The sequence below is a fragment of the Ranitomeya variabilis genome, chromosome 4 (genome assembly GCF_051348905.1).
Source record: "Ranitomeya variabilis isolate aRanVar5 chromosome 4, aRanVar5.hap1, whole genome shotgun sequence".
Lineage (NCBI taxonomy): Eukaryota > Metazoa > Chordata > Amphibia > Anura > Dendrobatidae > Ranitomeya > Ranitomeya variabilis.
Window position 1 is genome coordinate 218,709,778 of NC_135235.1, and position 24,773 is coordinate 218,734,550.

The 24,773-nt window shown below is 44.9% G+C and overlaps 1 protein-coding gene across 1 annotated transcript; it reads left to right on the plus strand.

Moving 5' to 3' along the window:
- Nucleotides 1-7,157: 7,157 nt before the first annotated feature.
- Nucleotides 7,158-23,046, plus strand: LOC143768654 (transmembrane protease serine 3-like). The gene is made up of 14 exons (XM_077257298.1): nt 7,158-7,488; nt 7,731-7,784; nt 8,834-8,945; nt 9,198-9,335; nt 9,635-9,778; nt 10,542-10,686; nt 11,938-12,060; nt 12,329-12,372; nt 14,299-14,464; nt 14,553-14,722; nt 15,336-15,431; nt 19,175-19,317; nt 21,966-22,118; nt 22,596-23,046. Exons 1-14 carry the CDS (start codon nt 7,477-7,479, stop codon nt 22,614-22,616), a joined length of 1,521 nt encoding a protein of 506 aa, XP_077113413.1. The 5' UTR covers nt 7,158-7,476; the 3' UTR covers nt 22,617-23,046.
- Nucleotides 23,047-24,773: the final 1,727 nt, after the last annotated feature.

Consider the following 24,773-nt stretch of genomic DNA (forward strand, 5'->3'; position numbering starts at 1 on the left):
TAGTTGTCCATTGTTCCTGGAGGATTCACATCCCTGCCTGGTCTCTTCTGCTTTGTAGTTCTTTTCAACAAGATAAGTTCTGGCCTTGATTTTGCTGTCCACATGCTGTGGTCTTATTGTTCAGTTCTTTTCTATGTTTTGTCTTGTCCAGCTTGGTCTGTATAAGGATTTTTTTAGCCAAGCTGGTATCTCTGGAGATGCAGATATACCCTCCATATCTTTAGTTAGCTGTGGAGATTTTGTATTTTCTGTGGTTGATATTTTCTAGTGTTTTAATACTGACCGCATAGTTCTCTGTCCTATCTTTTCTATTTAGCTAGAAGTGGCCTCCTTTGCTAAATTCTCATTTCAGTCTGTGTATGTTTTTTCCCTCTCCTCTCACAGTCAATATTTGTGGGGGCTGCCTATCCTTTGGGGATTTTCTCTGAGGCAAGATAGTTTTTCCTTTTCTATCTCTAGGGGTAATTAGTCCTCTGGCTGTGTCGAGATGTCTAGGGAGCGCTAGGTACATTCCACGGCTACTTCTAGTTGCGGTGTTAGGTTCAGGGTCTGCGGTCAGTACAGGTACCACCTTCTCCAGAGTACATCTCATGCTGCTCTTAGGCCACCAGATCCTAACAAACAGGTCTGTGAGAGGCAGAGTTCTTGCTGGATGGTCGGTGATCAAATACTTATTTCATGCAATAAAATGCAAATTAATTATGTAAAAATCCTACAATGTGATTTTCTGGATTTTTTTTAAGATTCTGTCTCTCACAGGTGAAGTGCACCTATGATAAAAATTATAGACCTCTCCATTCTTTGTAGAAATCGGCAGAATATCAAATACTTATTTTCCCCACTGTATCTATAATATAACGCTCCTTATGTCTCTATACACTGCGCTGAGCAGTGTGGCGGACTCAGAACGACACATCCAGAGGTGACGGAGGAGGAGGAGCATGGAGGTGTGTGGCGCTGGAGATTGCGGTATGCGTAGGTGCTGACCACATACCGTCATCTCCGGCACCATGAGGACATACCGTGATCTCCGGCAAGGCTGGAGGAGGAGTGTGGTGCCGGAGTCAGCGCCTGCGCATAGTGTGATCTCTGGTTCCATTTTGTTAAAGACAAATTTGCACTCATTGTCTTCAACAAAATGGCGCTGGATAGCACGGTACGCACACGCGCTGACTCCGGCGCCATTTTGTTTAAATAACAGATGAAGCGCTGCAGGGGAAAGGTGAGTAGGAGTGTTTTTGCTTTTTGTATGCATGTATCTATGGATGGATGGACCGACCAACAGCAATGCAGGCAGGATGGGGAGCATATAATAGGATGGGGAACCAGGATGGGGAACCAAGATGGAGGAGCATATACCAGGATGGGGGAGCATATATTTTGATGGAAAACAGGATGGAGGAGCATCTCTCAGGATAAGGATGCATATACCAGGATGGGGGAGCATATACCAAGATGGGGGAGCATACTGTATACTAGAATGGGGGATGCATATTCCAGGATGGGGAACCAGGATGAAGGTGCATATGCCAGGATGGGGGGACCAGAATGGGGGGAGCATATTCCAGGATGGAGGAGCATATACTAGGATGGGGGACCAGGTTGGGGTGAATATACCAGGATGGGGGAGCATATACCAGGATGGGTGACCATGATGGGGGACCAGATTCCAGGATGGGAGATCATAATTCAGGATGGGGGAACATGTTCCAGGATGGGAGAGCATATCCCAGGATGGAGAACCAGGATGAAGGAGCATATACCAGAATGGGGGAGCATATTCCATGATGGGGGTGCATATACCAGGATGGGGTAACATATACCAGTATGGAGGAGCATATATCAGGATGGAGGAGCGTATACCAGGATGGGGGAGCACATACCAGGATGGGGGACCAGGTTGGGGTGCATATACCAGGATGGAGGAGCATATACCTCGATGGGTGGCCATGATGGGGGAGCATATACCATGATGGGGGACCTGGATGGGGTGCATATGTCAGGAGGGGGAGCATATACCAAGATGGGGGAGCATATACCAGAATGGGGGACCTGGATGGGGTGCATATGTCAGGATGAGGGAGCATATACCAGGATGGAGGAGCGTATACCAGGATGGGGGAGCACATACCAGGATGGGGTACCAGGTTGGGGTGCATATACCAGGATGGAGGAGCATATACCAGGATGGGGGACCTGGATGGGGTGCATATGTCAGGAGGGGGAGCATATACCAAGATGGGGGAGCATATGCCAGAATGGGGGACCTGGATGGGGTGCATATGTCAGGATGAGGGAGCATATATCAGGATGGGGAAGCATATACCAGGATGGGGGAGCATATACCAAGATGGGGGACCTGGATGGGGTGCATATGCCAGGATGGGGGAGCATATGCCAGTATGAGGGAGCATATCCCAGGATGGGGGAGCGTATACCAAGATGGGGGACCTGGATGGGGTGCATATGCCAGGATGGGGGAGCATATACCAAGATGGGGGACCTGGATGGGGTGCATATGCCAGGATGGGGGAGCATATACCAAGGTGGGGGACCTGGATGGTGAGCATATCCCAGGATGGGGGAGCATATTCCCCTCTGAGAATACAGAGCGGCCGCTGTAACCGTGCCCCCAGCCCTGACTGACTGCCAGCCTCAATGTAGAGCCAGTGCCAGTCAGGGCACAGTTACAGCAGCCAAACTATATATTCAAAGCACGGCCCACGCCTCCGTGACTGAAACTGAATGCTGACGGGAGAATAAAATTCATTTTCTCCCAGATGCGCGGTATGCACACGCGCACCATTTTATTAATGTACAACAAGATCAACATAGCCGTGCGCATGCAACGCCCATTGCCATTATCCCTATGGCCGGCGTGTGTGCACTCACTGCATGTTGACATTGAACAATAAAATGGTGCCGGAGTCAGCACGTGCGCATACGGAGCCATCCGACGCCATTGCATTGAAGTCACTGTATATGTGAATTCGCAGACACAATGTCTTAAAACAAATCACATTGGAAATGAACCAACAAATACAGTCATATGAAAAAGTTTGGGCACCCCTATTAATCTTAAGCTTAATGTTTTATAAAAATAGTTTTTTTTGCAACAGCTATTTCAGTTTCATATATCTAATAACTGTTGGACACAGTAATGTTTCTGCCTTGAAATGAGGTTTATTGTACTAACAGAAAATGTGCAATCTGCATTCAAACTAAATTTGACAGGTGCATAAGTATGGGCACCCTTATCATTTTCTTGTTTTAAATAGTCCTACCTACTTTTTACTGACTTACTAAAGCACTTTTTTTGGTTTTGTAACCTCATTGAGTTTTGAACTTCATAGCCAGGTGTATGCAATCATGAGAAAAGCTACTTAAAGTGGCCACTTGCAAGTTGTTCTCCTGTTTGAATCTCCTCCGAAGAGTGGCATCATGGGCTCCTCAAAACAACTGTTAAATGATCTGAAAACAAAGATTATTCAACATATGTGTTCAGGGGAAGGATACAAAAAGCTGTCTCAGAGATTTAACCTGTTAATTTCCACTGTGAGGAACATAGTAAGGAAATGGAAGAACACAGGTACAGTTCTTGTTAAGGCCAGAAGTGGCAGGCCAAGAAAAACATCAGAAAGGCAGAGAAGAAGAATGGTGAGATCAGTCAAGGACAATCCTCAGACCATCTCCAGAGAGCTGCAGCATCAACTTGCTGCAGATGGTGTCACTGTGCATCGGTCAACTATACAACGCACTGTGTTTTTTTGCTGCCATGCATAACGCCTTTTTGTATTACCAAACAACTCAATCTTGGTTTCATGAGTCCACAGGACCTTCTTCCAAAAAGAAATTGGCTTCTCCAAATGTGCTTTTGCATACCTCAGCCGGCTCTGTTTGTGGCGTGCTTGCAGAAACGGCTTCTTTTGCATCACTCTCCCATACAGCTTCTCCTTGTGCAAAGTGCGTTGTATAGTTGACCGATGCACAGTGACACCATCTGCAGCAAGTTGATGCTGCAGATCTCTGGATGTGGCCTGAGGATTGTCCTTGACTGATCTCACCATTCTTCTTCTCTGCCTTTCTGATGTTTTTCTTGGCCTGCCACTTCTGGCCTTAACAAGAACTGTACCTGTGTTCTTCCATTTCCTTACTATGTTCCTCACAGTGGAAATTGACAGGTTAAACCTCTGAGACAGCTTTTTGTATCCTTCCCCTGAACAACTATGTTGAATAATCTTTGTTTTCAGATCATTTAACAGTTGTTTTGAGGAGCCCATGATGCCACTCTTCGGAGGAGATTCAAACAGGAGAACAACTTGCAAGTGGCCACTTTAAGTAGCTTTTCTCATGATTGCATACACCTTGCTATGAAGTTCAAAGCTCAATGAGGTTACAAAACCAAAAAAAAGTGCTTTAGTAAGTCAGTAAAAAGTAGGTAGGAGTATTTAAAACAAGAAAATGATAAGGGTGCCCATACTTATGCACCTGTCAAATTTTGTTTGAATGCAGATTGCACATTTTCTGTTTGTACAATAAACCTCATTTCAAGGCAGAAACATTACTGTGTCCAACAGTTATTAGATATATGAAACTGAAATAGCTGTTGCAAAAAAAAACAATTTTTATAAAACATTAAGCTTAAGATTAATAGGGGTGCCCAAACTTTTTCATATGACTGTATGCTCACCACCCAGGCATAGAATGGGTTCAATAGCTAGTATATACAGCTCTGGCAAAAATTAAGAGACCACTCCAAAATGTTCAGTTTGTCTGATTTTTCTCTTTATAGGTATATTTTGTTTTTTTTAATTTTTAATTTATTCTATAAACTTTTAACAATATGTCTCTGAATTTCCAAGCAATACATTTTGTATTTTTTTTCTGAAAAGGAGAAGTGGTCAAAATTAAAAACAAAACAAAACAAAACAGTGCTTTCAGACCTCAAATAATGCAAAGAAAACAAGTTCATAATCATTTAGAAACAACAATACTAATGTTTTAACTCAGGAAGAGTTCAGCAATCAATATTTTATGGAATAACCATGATTTTTAATCACAGCTTTCATGCTTTCCACCAGTCTTTCACACTGCTTCTGGCGGTAAAATGTAAGCAATTCTTCTTCATTGTTTGATGGCTTGTGACTATACATCATCCTCTTGATTACATTCCAGAGGTTTTCAATGGGTTCAGGTCTGGAGATTGGGCAGGGTTTTGATGAGGTAGTCTCTTAATTTTTGCCAGAGCTGTATGTAGCTCACTTTTTTTTATACCTTTTTTATTATTGTGTTTTTTTTATGGTGTTATTTACATTCTCAGAAAAAAAGGTGTGATAGTTTTTAGTTTTCTTTTTTAAAAATATTCTTTATCTTTAATTTTTTTTTTAATTTTTATTGGTGTCCCTAAGGGCTCTTGCAGAATGGAGAAGATGGAGACAAGATTTTCTCCATCTTCTCCACATTCATAGGACAAGGAACGATGGGTGTCAAACGGGACACTTTCCCCAATTTGCAACCTCTTAAGCATCTAACGGGGAAAACCTCTATAAAATCTGAGGTAAATCTGAGGTAAAATATGATTTCTATGGCTGCCTTATTACGAATCAGCCGAGATCGGTAATGCGGCCTTTACAGATTTAAGAGCTTGATGTACGACTGTGGAAGCCATTGATGTTGTCATTTTCCCTTCCTCACACACGACAGAACAGAAGATGACAGGAAATTGTTGTTATATGATCATAACAAATTCTCGATTCCCTTATGGTGGATGATGAAGATGGAAATAGTTTTAAATCACACATTGTCATGGCTGTATGAGGTCCAGGTCAGAGAATAATGGTTACCTCAGACACCTCATTGCGCACCCTGTCTCCGGCAATAACAAAAGTGATGGCGACGTGTAAATCCAGTCTATATAAATAAGTCAATGCTATTTGAGAAGCGCTGACAGATCACACCGGCCCTATTGTTACGAGACAGTGTGCCGCTTCCTCTGTGGCTGGAGAATTTATAGCATGTTATGGATTCACTTCATCTGTTGTGAGACAAGGAACTGAGGGAAACGCTAAACCTGACAGGCGACATTTTTTTAATACCAGCAATGTCTATAAAGCCCCTGACATGTGTTAATATATGGCAGCAGTAGTAAGACTGGGGTACTAATCCAGACCCCTAAAACATTAGGTAGTAGGTTCATGTGCTGCTTTTTTTTTCAGATATTTTTAACAGATTTGACCTCCCATAGAAGTTAATGAAGAGAGTTAGGTAGTTGCGCTGCATCTGCCAGTCACAGCAGCTGCTGCACCAGTCAAAACAAGGAATGGCAAACTAAAGCATGGGAGGATTCAAATTTCGACACCTGCTGTACATGTATGGTGGACATGCAAGCTTCATGTATGGAATTGTTATACAGCCGGTACTGCGAGTAGACCTAGCTTCAGTCCAACCTCTTAGATGCTGATGTCAATCGTGACAGAGAGCATCTAAGAGGTTGTAAATGGGAGAAGGTGTCTCCTTTGACACTCATCAACATGATTGTATGGTGCCCATGGGGTTGTCAAAGTGACAGTTAATGAGGCCCAGTGGAGTTCTCCATGGCGGCCATGCTTGTTCACCCATAAATTCCAGTCAATGGCATCAAAGGAGATGTAATACTACAATATTACACCATGGTCCAAGTACCCAATAGGGACCAATAAAAAAGTACAAAAAAGGCATATATATAAGATATACGGTATATACAGTATATATATATATATATATATATATATATATATATATATATATATATATATATATATATATATATATACATATATAGTATAAATATAACATTTAAATAACTAAAACAAATATATATTTTTTAATTTACAAAACTTCCTCTCACCTTTCTTTTCCCATAATTTAAAAAATATCTAAAAACATTAAAGAAATTACTTTTGTGCTATTGGATTGTGCGTAACTGTCCGAACTGATAAAATATCATAATATTAATCCTATACAGTTAATTTTTTTTTTTTAAATGGCTGAATCGCCCCAAAAATTAAAATAAAAAGTTATCAGAAAAATCGTGTGGAACCCAAAAGGGTAACGATAAATGACATAATATTGTTGCACTTGTGGTAATTTCCGTCCGGCGCTACAATAGTAACAGTGTATCATGCAGACAGCTGTATATCATGGCCCGGCCGGTAACTGAACACCCATGGAGGACACCTGATATAGCCCATGGCTCGTCTTCTCGGGATGTGGCCAGCATGCACTGGGAAGATCTCACTGCTTTGTGTCTGGCTGTCACTTACAGTAGCCGAGGCCATTTTCTATCGGTTATAGCCACAGTTCCCGTCTTTTTAGCATGTGAGCCATGTGGCTGTGGAGAGATGGAGACATCGGGACTAGAGGCCTTACCCTTTATGGCCCTTTAATGCAGCAGAGCCCAGCGCAGAAGCGGAGCAAGTGACATTGGAATGGCCGCTCATGATGACAAAGGTGCGTAGATATTTCTGTCACACCACGGAAGGTCCTGATCCCACCGCCAAACTAAAGTGGCCAAGGATGCATAAAAAGGCTTTTGCACTTCTGTGCCAAAATTTGTGACTCTTTTTTTATGCTACGGCCCTAGATATGAAGCCCCCAAAGAAGTGCCGGGATAAGGGCAGCGCTGCGTCCGTGTTACATGAGGAATCCCGTGTCACCTCCATTCACTTCATTCATTTTGTAATATTTTTCAGGTATCGAAAAGAATCTCCATATTTGATATTTTCCCAGAAGACGTCAACGCACAGGTAAGAAGCACGAGATGGAAAAGGTTGGGTGAGAAACATGGCAGAGCTTACTGACATTGAATGTTGTGGATGTAACCAAAGCACGAGCTGCCGTAAATGTCATCTGTACAACTACATGGACCTGTGCAAATGTTGTCACATATTTTGCAAAACCCTTTTATAACTAGATAGATTCACATTATTACTGTTACCTATATAATATTCACTTATCTGCCGCAGCAGTCATTATGTACATTCATTATTAATTCTGTACTTATCCTGAGTTACATCCTGTATTATCCTCCAGAGCTGTACTCACTATTCTGCTGGTGCAGTCACTGTGTACATACATTACATTACTGATCCTGAGTTACATCCTGTATTATACCCCAGAGCTGCACTCACTATCCTGTATTCCGGATCAGAACAGGATCAGTAATGTAATGCATGTACACAGTGACTGCTCCAGCAGAATAGTGAGTGCAGCTCTGGGGTATAATACAGGATGTAACTCAGGATCAGTAATGTAATGTATGTACACAGTGACTGCACCAGCAGAATAGTGAGAGAAGCTCTGGAGTATAATACAAGATGTAGCTCAGGATCAGTAATGTATGTGCAGAGTGACTGCGCCATCAGAATAGTGAGTGCAGCTCTGGAGAATAATACAGGATGTAACTCAGGATCAGTAATGTAATATATGTACACAGTGACTGCACCAGCAGAATAGTGAGTGCAGCTCTGGAGAATAATACTGGATGCATGCAAAAATCAAGATTAAAAAATGAGTTTATATAAAGATTGAATGGCTGTTTTTCTGTTGTTTCTGTATTTGCCAGTAATTTATAGCTTTTTTTTTCTGGTATCGATATTATCTGTTAAAGGCTAAAAAACCCATTTATGGTAAATCCCATCAATTCCTTATTTTTGTTTGTGAGAAGTCCGTGTGTGGATTTCCCCTGAGCTGTGGAGCTAAACACGCCATCACCACAACCGATTCCTTAGTGAGTGGTAGTTTCCACACGTTATATTTTGCTCTTTAATGTTTTTGTATTTTTTAACATTTTCAGGATGTGATTCCCTCAAGTTTCGGAGAAGAGGCGTCAGTGGAGGCCGGTACAGTACAGGTGGGGGATGAGGCCGCCATCATCATCTCCGCACTGACTGATCTGCAGAATCAGAGTGAGAGGACAGTGGGGCGTTGTGAAGGGTTGGTGGGAGATTTGGGGTGTCGGTGGATCGGCGCTGGGTGACTCTTGGGTGGTATAGGGCTTCTTGCCTTAAGCTTAGTAAATGCACTGCATGTTTCAGAATATCCTGGGCCCTCCTTGCCCAATACATCGTAATACCTGCCCTTGTTTGCCTGGTGCTGGCGCCACCCTGGTGACAGTAAATGGAATAATACCTGTTAGTTTTTTTTTTTCCCCGGAGTAGATGTTCCTGGATCTGAGGCTTTGTGCAGTTTGGAGGAGAAATCGCCCCTGTGCTCCCTGCATCGTGTGTCCAGAATTCTCGTCTACGTCTCCATCATCCTGTCTATTGCCGCAGCATCTTTGTCCGTCCTTCTCATCTGTAAGTAAGAGAAATGCTGATAACAAACGGGGGCGTACGTACAATCTGGGGAGGCTAAGAAGATATCAGAGCTATAAAAGGTGGCGGCTTTAAGGCGGCTTTGTCGTTACCGCCCATGCCAAAATTCGCTTGGTGTCACTGCATCGCACCGCCATACAAGTGAATGGGATCCTGAGAGCTAACAGTAATCCAGCAGAGTTTCTAGGAGCGTTATTAAATAGTAGAGCAATAAAGTTTTTATATTTTGCACTGAAATCTCCTCTTCGCTCTCTAACTGGCGGTGCTGGCATTTTCCGCAGTGCAGTATTTTTATCATCCTGCGGCGCAGCGAGCCTGTCCTGACTATTTGGAGGCCTGCGCTCCCTCCGTAAACTGTTCTCATGCAGACGGTGCCAACCTCTGCCCACCTAGCAGACAGCCAAGCAATCGGACCCTGGCCAGCGGTGAGGACGGGGTGTGATGTTTGCATGCACGACTGTCGCCATGTGTGCCTATTCCCAAAGAATGTGTCCTCCGTTCACATCCAAAGCTGCATCTTTATTCGCCACCTGGTCCGTGAACAATGGTGCAATATTTTGTTACTGGACCAGCAAAGAGTATCTAGGACAGCCGGGGTCCTCAGTCTGAAACTATGACGCCCAGCATGGCATAACAGCAGCCTCCTGGTGGGGTTGTAGTTTAAAAAGAGCTGGAGTGACGCGGGTTGTTGTAAAATGCAAAGCACAGTAGCTTAAAATCATGATTTCATATACCATGATTAGTTGGGGGTCCGGTCTTTGAGATCTCACAACCAATCCTAAAACTGAATAATTGAGCCCACTTTTAATTTTTACCTCCAGAGATGCGCTCGCGACCACCCATCTGCGCAGGGTGACGCAGCGCTATCCCATGTGTTTGCCGTGCGGTGAATGGCAGCGCTTTATTCTTGGGATTACTGGGTTGGATTCCCCCCCTTAATCTCTTTAAAAAGAATGTTGGATGCAGCTTTGGGTGTGATTAGTGTAGAACACATCAAACGGATGCCTTTTTTGTGTGTGCGTGTTTCTCAATCTGGAGAATGGGGGCAGATATTGACTTTTCGGATTGCGAACTCCCAGTGGGTGGCGCTAGAGTTCCCATCTCTAGAGGTCACCGTAAACTTTGGGCCGCCATATTGAGGATGTGATTACGTCCAGTGAATATGGTGTCATCTGCTCGTGTTATCAGAGTACAGGAATCCGGTTCTGCTGCTGACGGGCCGCTCGCTGCTCCAGGTCTACAGTGTGAACAGCGGGAGGTACCACACCGTGTGTCACCAGGGCTGGACGCCCTCCCACGGCTGGACAGTGTGCAGAGAACTGGGGTTCAATAGGTAATAGAGGGGCTCTGTGCCTCCTCTTCTGCTCTGTCGTACTTTGCCTTTTAGCCGCGCCTTCTCCTTTGCGACTCCTAACTCAATAACCCCATACACCACTTTTTTGGCACCGATTCATCTAGAATGGCATTTTGTGCACTGGCCTTGCTCCGGGGGGCGCTAGGGAGTAAGATGGGCCAATTGTATGATGGACGCTTCCCTACCACTGAGCTCTGCTGAGTTTTCAAAAACGCCCCAAAATTTTACCAAAATTTTCCAACATTTCGAAAAGATTTACGCCTCATTTCTGGTCTGAAAATGGTGCGGATCTACAACTAGTCATAATAGTTGTAGATTGGAACTTCCCTGTAAGATGGCGTTTATACTGACCCTCCACCTGACCACCTTTGAGGACAGTTTTTTTTTTTTCTTAAAGGGATTTCTCCCATCTTCATAGAAGGGTATTATCGGATAGAGCTTCCAAATACGAGCAATTTTGTAATTTACTGCTTATTAAAATTCTCAGCCGTTCTTTAGATAACACTTTTCTTTTGTTTATTTCTAGTTGCCTTAGAGACCGACCACCGCTGCTAGACAGCAAAACATATTCAGTGCTTGCAAGCTCATTTCTATTGAGCTTGTAATCACTGGTTTGAAGCCAGACGGTATCTCTGGAGCGTTCTGTTTTCTCCTAATCCCGGGCCAGCTCCAGCGCAGTGCTTACAAGCCAGACGGCAGCGGTGGTCGGTTGCCTAGGCAATGAGCTGTAAATGAATAGAAAAATGTTAATATCTCAAGAACGGTTGCAAATTTTAACAAGCAGTAACTTACAAAAGTGCTCGTTTTCACCAGCGCTATCCCACAATATCCATCTGTGAAGATAGGAATAATCCCTGTAAATGCAGGTATTGTGTTTACGCCATCTGTCGCTGGCTGCAGAATGAGTTAACTGAGAATTCTTCAGTTGATCGTTTTTAACTCTTTCATGTCTTCTCCTGAGCTGATTTCTGACCATATGGTTGAAAATGCAGGAAAATAAAGAGCCTAAAAAAGCCAAAAGGTGCAACATTTTTAACGAAACCCAATTGAAAAAATTATACAGTGGACGACCCCTTAACCCTTCACGACCTGAGTGCCTCTCTCCATTCATCTCGTGGTTTAGCTTCCTATTTGGCTCTTACTTTTAACCTCTTTCCAATTAATTATCTTCACTGGCACAGCTTCCATAATAACCTAATAATCGGCTTCTCCTGTTTTCCCCTTTACCAGCCACACAGTATTGTCATCGCCGTTGCCTCTCGGTGACACAGAGCCCGGCTGCCTGGAGTCCTTTGCCGTGATGAATAAAACCAGCGGATCTCAGAGTAACCTGGATGGATTCCTAAATCCTGTGTAAGTCATATAACCAGACACCAGGGGGCGCTCTATTTCTAAAAAGCTGTACTTGTAACTGGGGTGCATTCAGGAAAGACTATGTAACCATGCTGTTTTCACACTGTCATACATCTTCCCCCATCACTTGTGGGTGATTTTATTGAGAAGTGGAAGGAACCAGTGCCGTATATCACCAAGCACAATGCCAAGCGTCGGATTGAGTGGTGTAAAGCCGCCACTATTGTACTCTTTTCTGTACAGTGACGCATTACACTTTTTTTTGCAGAGAGAAGTGTCCAAATGAAGAAGGCGTATCTCTACACTGCACAGGTGAGAAGGGAAAAAAAAATCTCAGACATCAGTACTGGGGCAAAAAGTAATCAGGGGTGGTAGCGGAGAAGTGGAGTTTCATTGCGGATTTCAATCTTGAAATCACCCATGAAATCCATGACCAATGCAGTATAGTTTCTGACCACTAGGTGGAGATGTAGAATTGATAGACTAGTGCAGAATCGGTACTAAGTGCTGCCGTCGCTGTCAGATCTTCACCAGCCATCACCCAAATCCTGGGGTCTGTCCTCAGTAGATTTCACCTTTTGATTTACAATTTACATTGAAATCTAAGATGAAAATCACGTCCGTGAAAATTACAGGTGGACACAGGTGTTCCCAAGTCCATTGTGCTCCATTAAAGGGTCATTCCCATCTTCATATATCAGTATTGTTGGATAGAGCTTGTAAAAACAAGCACTTTTGCAATTTACTGCTTTTTAAAATTTGCAGCCGTTCTTGAGATATTACCACTTTTCTATTGTTTACAGCTGGTTGCCTAGGCGACCGACCACGGCTGCTGTCTAGTTTGTAAGCACTGTACTGAACCTGTCCGAGATCAGGAGGTAACTGTGTGAGCTTGCTCCAGAGATCCTGGACAGCTTCAATAGAAGTTGACAAGCTCAATAGCTTGTGAGGATTGTGTGTGTTCTGCTGTCTAGCAGCGGTGGTCGGTCCCCAAGGCAACGAACTGTAAACAAAAGAAAAGTGTTAATATCTCAACAACGGGTGAAAATTTTAATAAGCAGTAAATTGCAAAATTTACTCGTATTTGCAAGAACTATCCAACAATATCCGTCTATGAAGATGGAAAATAACCCTTTATCCTCTTTTTACATGTGATTTTACGCTTAGGCATTTTAACTCCTTAAAATTCAGGCCTATTTATTTATTTTTTTCCATCTAAGCAGCTGTATGTGTCAGTGTTGCAAAAACGATTGCAATAGGACACTGACAGGCAGCCTATTAGATCCTGCTTCTGGCAGCAACTTATGGGCATTGGTTTATGGCAAAGCAGGAAGCCATTGTTATGCTATGGGAGTAAAGAGCTGACAGATGGAGAAATCTCCCTCTGTCAAACGGCTCAAAATCCACTTTCGCTGGTGAATGCGGCACATAAGAAGTCAAACACAGCAAACACTTTTCAGCCTTTACGATTTCATCAGAGCAGACGTCTGCTCTGACCGAACTGAACTGCAGCCGGTCAGCAGACACTGATCGGCTGCAGCGGTCACCTGACACGACAATTCCAGGCACAGCACTGCCGACATCTCTGGAATGACACCACTGCAGAAGGTGAGTATCCATTGTTTTTCTCTTCTATGTGGCCTTGAATTGAGGAAACAGGGGTTGTCCAGTGGTGGACAACCTCTTTAAAAAAAGTTCCTCAGGAATTAATCAGCACAAAATTATCTTATACACATGAATAAATTAATTTTTAGGTGTACTGTCCCTTTAATACGCCGAGATTGCTATCATCATTATGATCGTGAGACGTGCACAGCTCTCGGTAACACATTGAGATTAGTTTAGCAACTTGCAAGAAGAAAACACCTCCTAATAGATCATAACCAGAAGGGATGAATAATTCATGGAGGACGACCTCAATCTTTGGAATCTGTGTTTATTCGGAACGCATTAGATCCTGAATTCTTGTTTATAAGAAGCGGACAACCTGCAAATAACGGGAATTAGGGGATAGAGACATGCTAGGCGTTTTGATTGGTGGGATTTCCAGATATCGAGACCCCACAATCACTAAAACGGTCTCAAAAATGCCAATTTCCTACGAGCTGACAAAAATAGTCGAGAACCCTTCTTCAGTCTTGGAGGCTGATTGCACCTTCCTTTTTAGTGATGAGATGGACAAATGTTGTACTTGGTTATTGGTTTTCACTGTCCCTTTCGTCTAACCTCTTTGTGTAGACTGCGGTCGTTCTTCTGCTGAAAGTCAGCGAATAGTTGGAGGATCTCCATCAGCTTGGGGACGTTGGCCATGGCAGGTCAGCCTGCGTTGGGATGGACGGCACGTGTGCGGAGGGTCTATCATTTCATCCCAATGGGTGATGAGCGCAGCCCACTGTTTTGTCCTGTGAGTAGTCGGCTCATCTATGTGGAGATGTGAGGTGGAGCCTTCTCTACTTCTCTATACTGATGGAGTATGATGTCATATCTCACAGGTCCAACTTCCTCACCGTTGCAAGGTGGAAGGTCCATGCTGGTTCTGCCTCCCTCAACCCATCAACCTCTCACTCGGTCCGGAGCATCTACTACAATGGGCTGTACAACCCTGAAACCAATGACTACGATGTCGCTCTGCTTAAAACTAGTCAGCCCATGGTCTTTTCTGGTGAGTTGAAGTCCTGCTGTGATTAATAATTTTAATTAAATATGTAGAGAAACAAGGATGCTTTCTTCCAAAAACTGTGCCACATCTGTCCACAGGTTGTATTACTTCCTACCTCACTTTCCACAGAAATTTTTCCATTTTTGGTGCTTAGCATGTCTGATCTATTATTGACCAAGCAGTGGAGGAGAACTGCTGCTGGAGACAGAGCAGTGGAGTTGAGGTCCTGCTGGAGACAGAGCAGTGGAGTTGAGGTCCTGCTGGAGACAGAGCAGTGGGGTTGAGGTCCTGATGGAGGCAGAGCAGTGGGGTTGAGGTCCTGCTGGAGGCAGAGCAGTGGGGTTGAGGTCCTGCTGGAGACAGAGCAGTGGGGTTGAGGTCCTGCTGAAGACAGAGCAGTGGGGTTGAGGTCCTGCTGGAAACAGTTGTCTTACGGAAAAAGTTACGTGGAGTGGTGCTTTCAGAGAAGAGTAGCTTCTGTCATGGGAGTCACGAAAGTTCTTTATATACTTCTCCCATTTCTTATTCCCAAAAATTCCTGTGTGTTTTATGTGTGTATGATAACACATTTTTTTGTTGCTTGTTGTCACTTCTCTCAGACTTCTCTTTCCTGCAGAGACCCTCTGGCCCGTGTGTCTACCCAGAACACAACAGCAATTCCAAACAAGGGGCAACTGTTGGATCAGCGGTTGGGGACATGTGAGTGAAGGAGGTACGATGACAGGGTGCAATGGTAGTTCTGAATGATATGTAACCCAGCATTTGATCCTCGTCCTCTCTGACCCCTCTGTGTACCTATAGTTTACATTTTTCACCATGGCATTAAAATGCTTTCTGCTGTTCTGCTCAATAATGAAGCCATTAAACCCTGCTTAATCTAAATTATAAAATTGTTATGGCTAATGCAACATATTTTTTTCTCGGTTCAGAGATAATGGGGAGTTAGGTAAATTCATGCAATCTATTTCTAATTTCATTTTAATGGCAGCTGGGGGATGGCCTAGTGAATGTCCCCTTATCTGCCATGTTTGTACACCCATGATGCCCCCAGCCTTCATCTGGTCCTCATAGAAGACATACTCACGAGAAAGAGTAAGCTTACAAGTTCAAGAAAGTCTAAAAGAACTGATACAAACAATTAATGTACATTTCAAAAAAATTATAATTAAAAAAATATATATCTATATATATAATTGTCTAAGGGTTTTTCTGTCTGTCCTGGAAATCCCGCGTCTGTGATTGGTCGAGGCCGCCTGGGCCTCGACCAATCAGCGACGGGCACAGTATCGACGTAGATGTCATAATGGTTGCCATGGCGACGATGATGTCATAAAGGTTGCCTCGACCAATCAGCGACGGGCACAGTCTGCCGCGAATTCTGGAATCATCATTGTCCATATACTACGGGGACATGAATATTCTAGAATACCCAATGCGTTAGAATCGGGCCACAATCTAGTCTACTATATAATTGTCTAAGGGTCACTTCCGTCTGTCTGTCCTTCTTTCTGTCTTTCTTTCTGTCATGGATATTCATTGGTCGCGGCCTCTGTCTGTCATGGAATCCAAGTCACTGATTGGTCGTGGCTAAACGCCCACGACCATTGCCACGACCAATCAGCGACGCGTACAGTCCGGAAGAAAATGGCCGCTCCTTACTCCCCGCACTCAGTGCCCGCATACACCCCTCCGGTCACCGCTCACTCAGGGTTAATGCCGGCGGTAACGGACCGCGTTATGCCGCGGGTAACGCACTCCGTTACCGCCGCTATTAACCCTGTGTGACCAAGTTTTTACTATTGACGCAGCCTATGCAGCGTCAATAGTAAAAACATCTAATGTTAAAAATAATTTAAAAAAATAAAAATCATTATATACTCACGTTCCGCCGCCTTTCCTGCTCCTCGCGATGCTCCGGCCGGTCCATGCAAGCGGCACGTTCCGGTGGCAAGGATGGTCTGGGAGAAGGACCTGCCATGATGTCACGGTCATGTGACCGCGACGTCATCACAAGTACTGCGCGCCTGCGCGAGAAGGACCTGCCGTGACGTCACGGTCATATGACCGCTACACGGTCATGTGACCGCGACGTCATCACAGGTCCTGCGCGCCTGCGCGTGAAGGACCTGCCATGGCGTCAAGGTCACGTGACCGTGACATCATCACACCCTGGGACCAAAAGCTGCCACCTGCACCCCACACAGGCGACAGAACTACAACGCGTCTGCGGAAGGTGAGTATATGTTTATTTTTTATTTTTTTAACCTGTGACATACGTAGCTGGGCAATATACTACGTGGCTCTGTGCTGTATACTACATCACTGGGCAATATACTACATCACTTGGCAATATACTACGTCACTGGGCAATATACTACGTCGCTGGGCAATATACTACGTCGCTGGGCAATATACTACGTCGCTGGGCAATATACTACGTGGCTGGGCAATATACTACATCACTGGGCAATATACTACGTGGACTTACATATTCTAGAATACCCGATGCGTTAGAATCGGGCCACCATCTAGTATATATATATATATATATATATATATATATATATATATATATATATATATACACACACACACATACATGCATACAATCACCGAACGTGTTGGCCCCCTTTAAATTGTTCCTGAATATTATTGCAATTACACATGTTTTGTTACATATGTGTTTATTTCCTTTATGTTGTAAAAAACAAACACACAAAAAAAGGCAAATTGGACATAACGCCACACAAAACACCCAAAATGTATGGAACAAAATTGTTGGCACTTTTCCAAAACTGTGGGTAAACAACCTTACCTCAAGCATGTGATGCTCGTTCAGACTCACCTGTGGCAAGCAACAGATATGGGCAATATGAAAACCACACCTTAAACCAGATAAAAAGGGAGAAGTTGACTCAATCTTTGCATTGTGTATCTGTGCGTGCCACACTAAGCATGGAGAACAGAAAGAGGAGAACTGTCTGAGGACTTCGGAACCCAAATTGTTGAACAATATCAACAATCGCAAGGTTTCAAGTCCATCTCCAGAGATTGTGATGTTCCTTTGTCCACAGTGCACAACATAATGAAGAAGTTTACAACCCACGGCACTGGAGCTAATCTTCCTGGACATGGACAGCAGAGAAAAATTTATGAAAGGTTGCAACAAAGCAACCCCAATCAAGTTCCAAAGAAAGTCAAGCTGTCCTTCAGGCCCAGGGTGCATCAGTTTCAGTGCAAACTATGCCAAACATTTGAATGCAATGAAATGCTATAGCAGGAAACCCTGGAGGACCCCACTGCTGACACAGACATAAAAAGCTACACTGCCGATTGCCAAAATGTAAGTAAGCCAAAACCTTTCTGGGAAAGTGTCTTGTGAACAGATGAGACCAAGATAGAGCTTTTTGGTAAAGCACATCATTCTACTGTGTACCGAAAATGGAATGAGGCCTACTTAAAAAAAACACACTACCTACAGTCAGATATGGTGGAGGTTCAACGATGTTTTGGGTTGTTTTGCTGCCTTTGGTACTGGGTGCCTTGATTATGTGCAATGTATCATGGAATCTGAAGATTATCAACAGATTTTGGGTCACAAAAGCTGGGTTTGTGTCCTAGGTCATGGGTCTTCCAGCAGGACAACAACAACAAACATACTTCAAGGACCTAGAAATGGATATAAACAAAGTGCTGCAGAGTTCTGAAGTGGCAGCAATGAGTCCGAATCTAAATCCCATTGATCACCTGTGGAGAGATCTTTAAATTGCTGCTGGGAGAGGGCGCCTTCAAATATGAAAGACCTGGAGCAGTTGGCAAAAGAAAAGCGGGCAAAAAGTCCAGATGAGAGGTGTAAGAAGCTTGTGGATGGTTATAGGAAGCGAATGATTCTGTGATTTAAGGGTGCCAACAATTCGTATATACAAAGCAAAAATCGAAAAGCTTAAATCATCCTTTTTTTCCTCAAAATGTAAATAGTAAATTCCTCAAAATAACACAAAATAACATATTTGGTATCAACATGTACATAATTGTGAGAACTAATAAAATATAAAAATCTGGTGAATTCCAAGATGGAAAAAATATCTCAGAATTGCTGTTTTTTTTTATACCATCATCCCCCAAAAATGTTATTAAAAAAGATCAGAAACTGGTATAGAGCCCAAAATGATAATGATAAAAACTATAAGCGCCATACATCTCTGTTGACCGAAAAATAAGAAAAGAAGGGGAGGAAAAAAGAGAAAAATGGCCGCATCTCCAAGGGATTACAGTCAGAATGCACGATCCTTGTCTCCCCCAAATAAATCTGTTGAGATCTGCACCAAATGTAATGTGTATGGGGCTGTGAGGGCCGAGGAGGTGATCCATGCTTAGTGTTTCGCACTGAATGTGTCCTCTAAGGTTTCTCATTGTTACAGTATTAATCTTTTTTTACGGTTTTCATTATTTCAGGGCAATTGTCTCCGGTTCTCCGAGAAGCCAAGGTGCACCTGATCAGCACTGAGCTGTGTAACCAGTCCTCGTATTACCCGGGGCTGATCAGTGCCCGCATGTTATGTGCTGGTTATCTGGATGGAAAGGTGGACTCGTGTCAGGTATCCAGTGTCACATTCACAATGGAGACGTCTGTGACTGACATTTATATTAGTGTCACCGCTAATGTCAGAACACGGAGATAAGCGGAGATAGGAAGGCACTGCCTGTGCAGAAGAGGGACGTCACCGGGCAATGTTACAGGACGCTCATTCTTCTGTATCAACTGCTGGATAGCTGCTGCAGAACCTCACAATCTACACCTCAGCTCCGCAGAACCTCATAATACACCTCCGCTGCTGCAGAACCTCAGTCTATACCTCAGCTGCTGCAGAACCTCATAATACACCTCAGCTGCTGCACAACCTCACAATCTACACCTCAGCTGCTGCAGAACCTCATAATACACCTCAGCTGCTGCAGAACCTCATAATCTATATCTCAGCTGCTGCAGAACCTCATAATACACCTCAGCTGCTGCAGAACCTCATAATACACCACAGCTGCTGCAGAACCTCATAATACACCACAGCTGCTGCAGATCCTCATAACACACCTCAGTTGCTGCAGAACCTCATAATACACCTCAGCTGCTGCAGAACATCATAATACACATCAGCTGCTGCAGAACCTCACACTACACCTCAGCTGTTGCAAAACCGCATAATACACCTCAGCTGCTGCAGAACCTCATAGTTCACTTCAGCTGCTGCAAAACCTCATAATACACCTGTGCTGCTGCAGAGCCTCATAATACACCTCAGCTGCTGCAGAGCATCATAGCACATCTCAGCTGCTGCAGAACCTCATACTACACCTCAGCTGCTGCAGAACCTCATACTACAAATTAATTGTAAGAAAATAGCGGCACTCACCAGTTGGCTGATCCACAATGTTTAATCCATGTGCAGGTTAGTACAAACACATCTTGGAAAGTGCAGAGGGTGCGGGGAGTGCAGAGGGACGACGGCCGTTTCGTGTGATTAGCACTTCTACAGGTCCAATCCTGGACCCGTAGAAGTGCTAATCGTACGAAACGGCCGTCGTCCCTCTGCACTCCCCGCACCCTCTGCACTTTCCAAGATGTGTTTGTACTAATCTGCACATGGATTAAACATTGTGGATCAGCCAACTGGTGAGTGCCGCTATTTTCTTACAATTAACTTTTGGAATGATGCCCTTCAATTCTTGAATGCATAGCTGAGCACCATAAACCCAGTTGTTCCACGCCGACTGCACCCGCATAGAGAGATGTGATTGAAAGTCTGCGTGCTGTGATTCATGTGGTCCTAGTGCCATTCCTTTTCTGAAGATTAGAACCTCATACTACACCTCAGCTGCTGCAGAGCCTCATAATACACCTCAGCTGCTGCGGAGCCTCATAATACACCACAGCTGCTGTAGAACCTCATAATACACCTCAGCTGCTGCAAAACCTCATAATACACCTCCGCTGCTGCAAAACATCATAATACACCTCAGCTGCTGCAGAGCCTCATAGTACACCACAGCTGCTGCAGAGCCTCATAGTACACCTCAGCTGCTTCAGAACCTCACACTACACCTCAGCTGCTACAAAACCTCATACTTCACCTCAGCTGCTGCAGAAACTCACAATACACCTCAGCTGCTGCAGAATCTCATAATACACCTCAGCTGCTGCAGAGTCTCATAATACACTTCAGCTGCTGCAGAGCCTCATAATACACCTCAGCTGCTGCAGAACCTCATAATACACCTCAGCTGCTGCAGAACCTCATAATACACCTCAGCTGCTGCAGAACCTCATATTACACCTCAGCTGCTGCAGAACCTCCTAATACACCTCAGCTACTGCAGAGCCTCATAATACACCTCAGCTGCAGAACCTCATAATACACCTCAGCTGCTGCAGAGCCTCATAATACACCTGAGCTGCTGCAGAACCTCATAATACACCTCAGCTGCTGTAGAACCTCATAATACACCTCAGCTGCTGCAGAACCTCATAATACACCTCAGCTGCTGCAGCTTTGTCAAACAATGGTGGGCAAAAAGAGGTTCTGCAGCAGCTGAGGGGTATTATGATGTTCTGCAGCAGCTGAGGGGTGCGTTACGACGCCCTTACATTTATTATTAACCCCTCGGATTAAGTAGAAGAATGACTGAGTATTTCATGTGCCTGTAGTCAGTGCTCGGCGGTCTCCGCACTGGGACAGAGGGCAGCGTGTACAGTGATAACGGCCCTGATGGGAACATGCCGGGGAATTGATTGCACTTTCATCCATGTAAATGACGGAATGATATAATCTAATTATTGTACGTCGCACATTAGTCCCCTTATCACAGTGGCGTATTGATCCTCTTGTCTTATTGTCTCCGCTGTCGTAGCCGATACTACCCTCTTATAAAGTCATGGCATATCGATCGGATGCCATCGCTTTGCGATGAGCGGTGTCCAACCTCTGAGAACATGGCTCCCTCACCAGTGGTGGGCCGTAACCCGGCCTCTGACCCTTGTCCTCTCTGTATACCTATAGATGACGATTTTGCCCATGGCTTCCCGGCAGACAATAAAGAAGCCATAAACCCTGGGCTTAATCTAAATTATAAAATCATTAGGACTAATCAAACATATTGTTCTCTCATTTCTCGATAACGGGGTGATAACGGAGCTTCCTGGTTCATGGACAGGATAGACTAGGACTGTTATTTTTCTTCTCTTTCGCAGGGAGATAGTGGGGGTCCTCTCGTCTGCCAGGAGGGCGGCTTATGGTGGCAGGTTGGCATTGTCAGCTGGGGAGAAGGTTGTGGGCGACCCAACCGTCCGGGAGTCTACACCAATCTCACTACGCTCCTGGACTGGGTGTATCACCGCCTCCAGGTGGGTAATCGTGGGCTCCGATGCACAAGCTCTAACCATCATGGCGGCTCTCCAACCCCTTCCTTCAATTTTAATCTTTTCCTTCTCTTCCTTAAGGGGCTGTAACTTTTTTTTTATTTTTGTCCGTCAATGAGGCCTTTGTTTTTTTTGTGGAATGAGATATATTTTTTAATCATACCATTTACTTTACCATTTGATGTGCTGAAAAGTGGAAAAAGTGGTGAAAAATAACAATTCCGTCATTGTTTTTTGAGTTTTATTTTTGATCACCTGACAAAGCGATTCTTTGTATGATTACGGCGAAACCAAACTTGTATTATTTTACTGAGTTTTAAGTAAAATTTGGAAATTTGTAAAAAAAAATTAAGCTTTGCTTTATATCGCCATTTTCTGATACCCGTAACTCTTTTTTTTATTTTTCCGTCCATGGAGCTGTGTGATTGCTTGACGATTTTATCACTCTTCTTTTCTCCTCAGACTGACAGCGAGATCCCGTAATGAGAAGACAATCCATCCATTATTATATTTGTATCCAATAAAGCACATGGATCGTCATGTCTTGTGTGTCCGTGTCATATGATTGATGGGATTTGTAGTTCCCCAGCTGCTGCTCTGTGCTGTAGTAAGAAAGATAGCAGGGAAGTGAAATAAGTATTGTTCTGGTATGTGACGGCAGGGGGGACGGATGACGGACCCCCGTAGTATTCCTCTGTACAGCCATTTGTTCCTGCCCATAACACTATATTTAGTACATAGCAGCAGCGTCCTGAGGCTCCAGAAAGGGTGAGGTTCACTTTAAGGGAACAATAAAAACGAAAATAGTTGACCGGAGACTGAATGGGCCAAAGGACCCTCAGTCCTCAGCCGTCAGTACATGTCATCATTGCGCTGTCAGTGCGTGCGGCTAGTGTGTGGTGTCGGTATGTGCGATCAGTGTGTGCAGCCAGTGTGTGCGGCTAATGTGTAGGGTCAGTGTGTGTGGCCAGTGTGTGCAGCTAGTGTGTGGTTTCGGTATGTGCGGTCAGTGTGTTGGGTCAGTGTGTGTGGCTAGTGTGTGGGGTCAGTGTGTGCAGCTACTGTGTGGTGTCGGTATGTACGGTCAGTGTGTGCGGTCAGCGTGTGCAGCTAGTGTGTGGGGTCAGTGTGTGCGGCCAGTGTGTGCAGCTAGTGTGTGGTGTCGGTATGTGCGATCAGTGTGTGCGGCCAGTGTGTGCAGCTAGTGTGTGGGGTCAGTGTGTGCGGCCAGTGTGTGAGGGCAGAGTGTGGGGCCAGTGTGTGCAGTCAGTGTGTGGGGTCAGTGTGTGCGGTGAGTGTGTGGAGCCAGTGTGTGTGGCTAGTGTGTGGTGTCGGTATGTGCGGTCAGTGTGTGTTGCTAGTGTGTGGTGTCAGTGTGTGGTGTCAGTGTGTGAGGTCAGTGTGTGTGGCTAGTGTGGTCTCAGTATGTGCGGTCAGTGTGGCTGTCAGTGTGTGTGGCTAATGTGTGGTGTCAGTATTTGCGGCTAGTGTGTGGTATCGGTATGTGCGGTTAGTGTGTGGGGTCAGTATGTGCGGCCAGTGTGTGGGGTCAGTGTGTGCGGCTAGTGTGTGGTAGGCCAGTCTCACACGTCCAGATAATTCCGGTACCGGAAAAATCTGTACCGGAGTTATCCGTGTCCGTGTGCTCACGTGGCACATCAGTGTGGCACATGTGCGGCAGCCGTGTGCCGCCCGTGTGCCGACTGAGGACCACACGGACCGTGCAGGAGACAGCGCTAGAGTTAAGCGCTGTCCCCTGCTTTTGGTGCTGAAGCCGGCATTCATTCCTTCTCCCCAGCAGCGTTCGCTGGAGAGAAGAAATGAAAAATCAAGGTTTTTTTTTTATTTTTTTGTGTTTAAAATAAAGTTCGTGGTCACCTCCCGCCTCCCACCCCCTGTGCGCCCGCCCGCTTGCATTAAAATACTCACCCAGCTCCCGCGATGCCTCCTCTCAGCGCCGGCAGCTTGTCCTGTGTGAGCGGTCACGTGGGAGGTGACCACGAACTTTATTTTAAACACAAAAAAAACTAAAAAAAAACTTGATTTTTCATTCCTTCTCTCCAGCGAACGCTGCTGGGGAGAAGGAATGAATGCCGGCTTCAGCACCAAAAGCAGGGGACAGCACTTAACTCTAGCGCTGTTTCTCCTGCGGCGGTACGTGCACACGGAGGAGAGTGCACACTGTTCTAGTGTGCACGTGTGCGGGACGCTTTGCGGACCGTGCTGCCGGAGAAACGTAGACATGTCTCCGTGTTTTGCACACGGACACACGGTCTGCGAAAAATCACTGACATGTGCAGAGACACATTGATTTTAATGTGTCTACGTGTGTCAGTGTCTCCGGTACGTGAGGAAACTGTCACCACACGTACCGGAGCCACTGACGTGTGAAACAGGCCGTATCGGTATGTGTGGTCAGAGTGTGGGGTCAGTGTGTGCGGCCAGTGTGTGCGGCTAGTGTGTGGTGTCGGTGTGTGGGGTCAGTGTGTGCGGCCGGCGTGTGGGGCCAGTGTGTAGGGCCAGTGTGTGGGGGCAGTGCTCTAGACTCAGGAAGTAGCTCTCTGACTGTTGTCCTCTCTGTAGCCCAACCATTAAGCCAGCATCTGCTCCTCCAGGACGTGGAACATCCATCACCTTGCT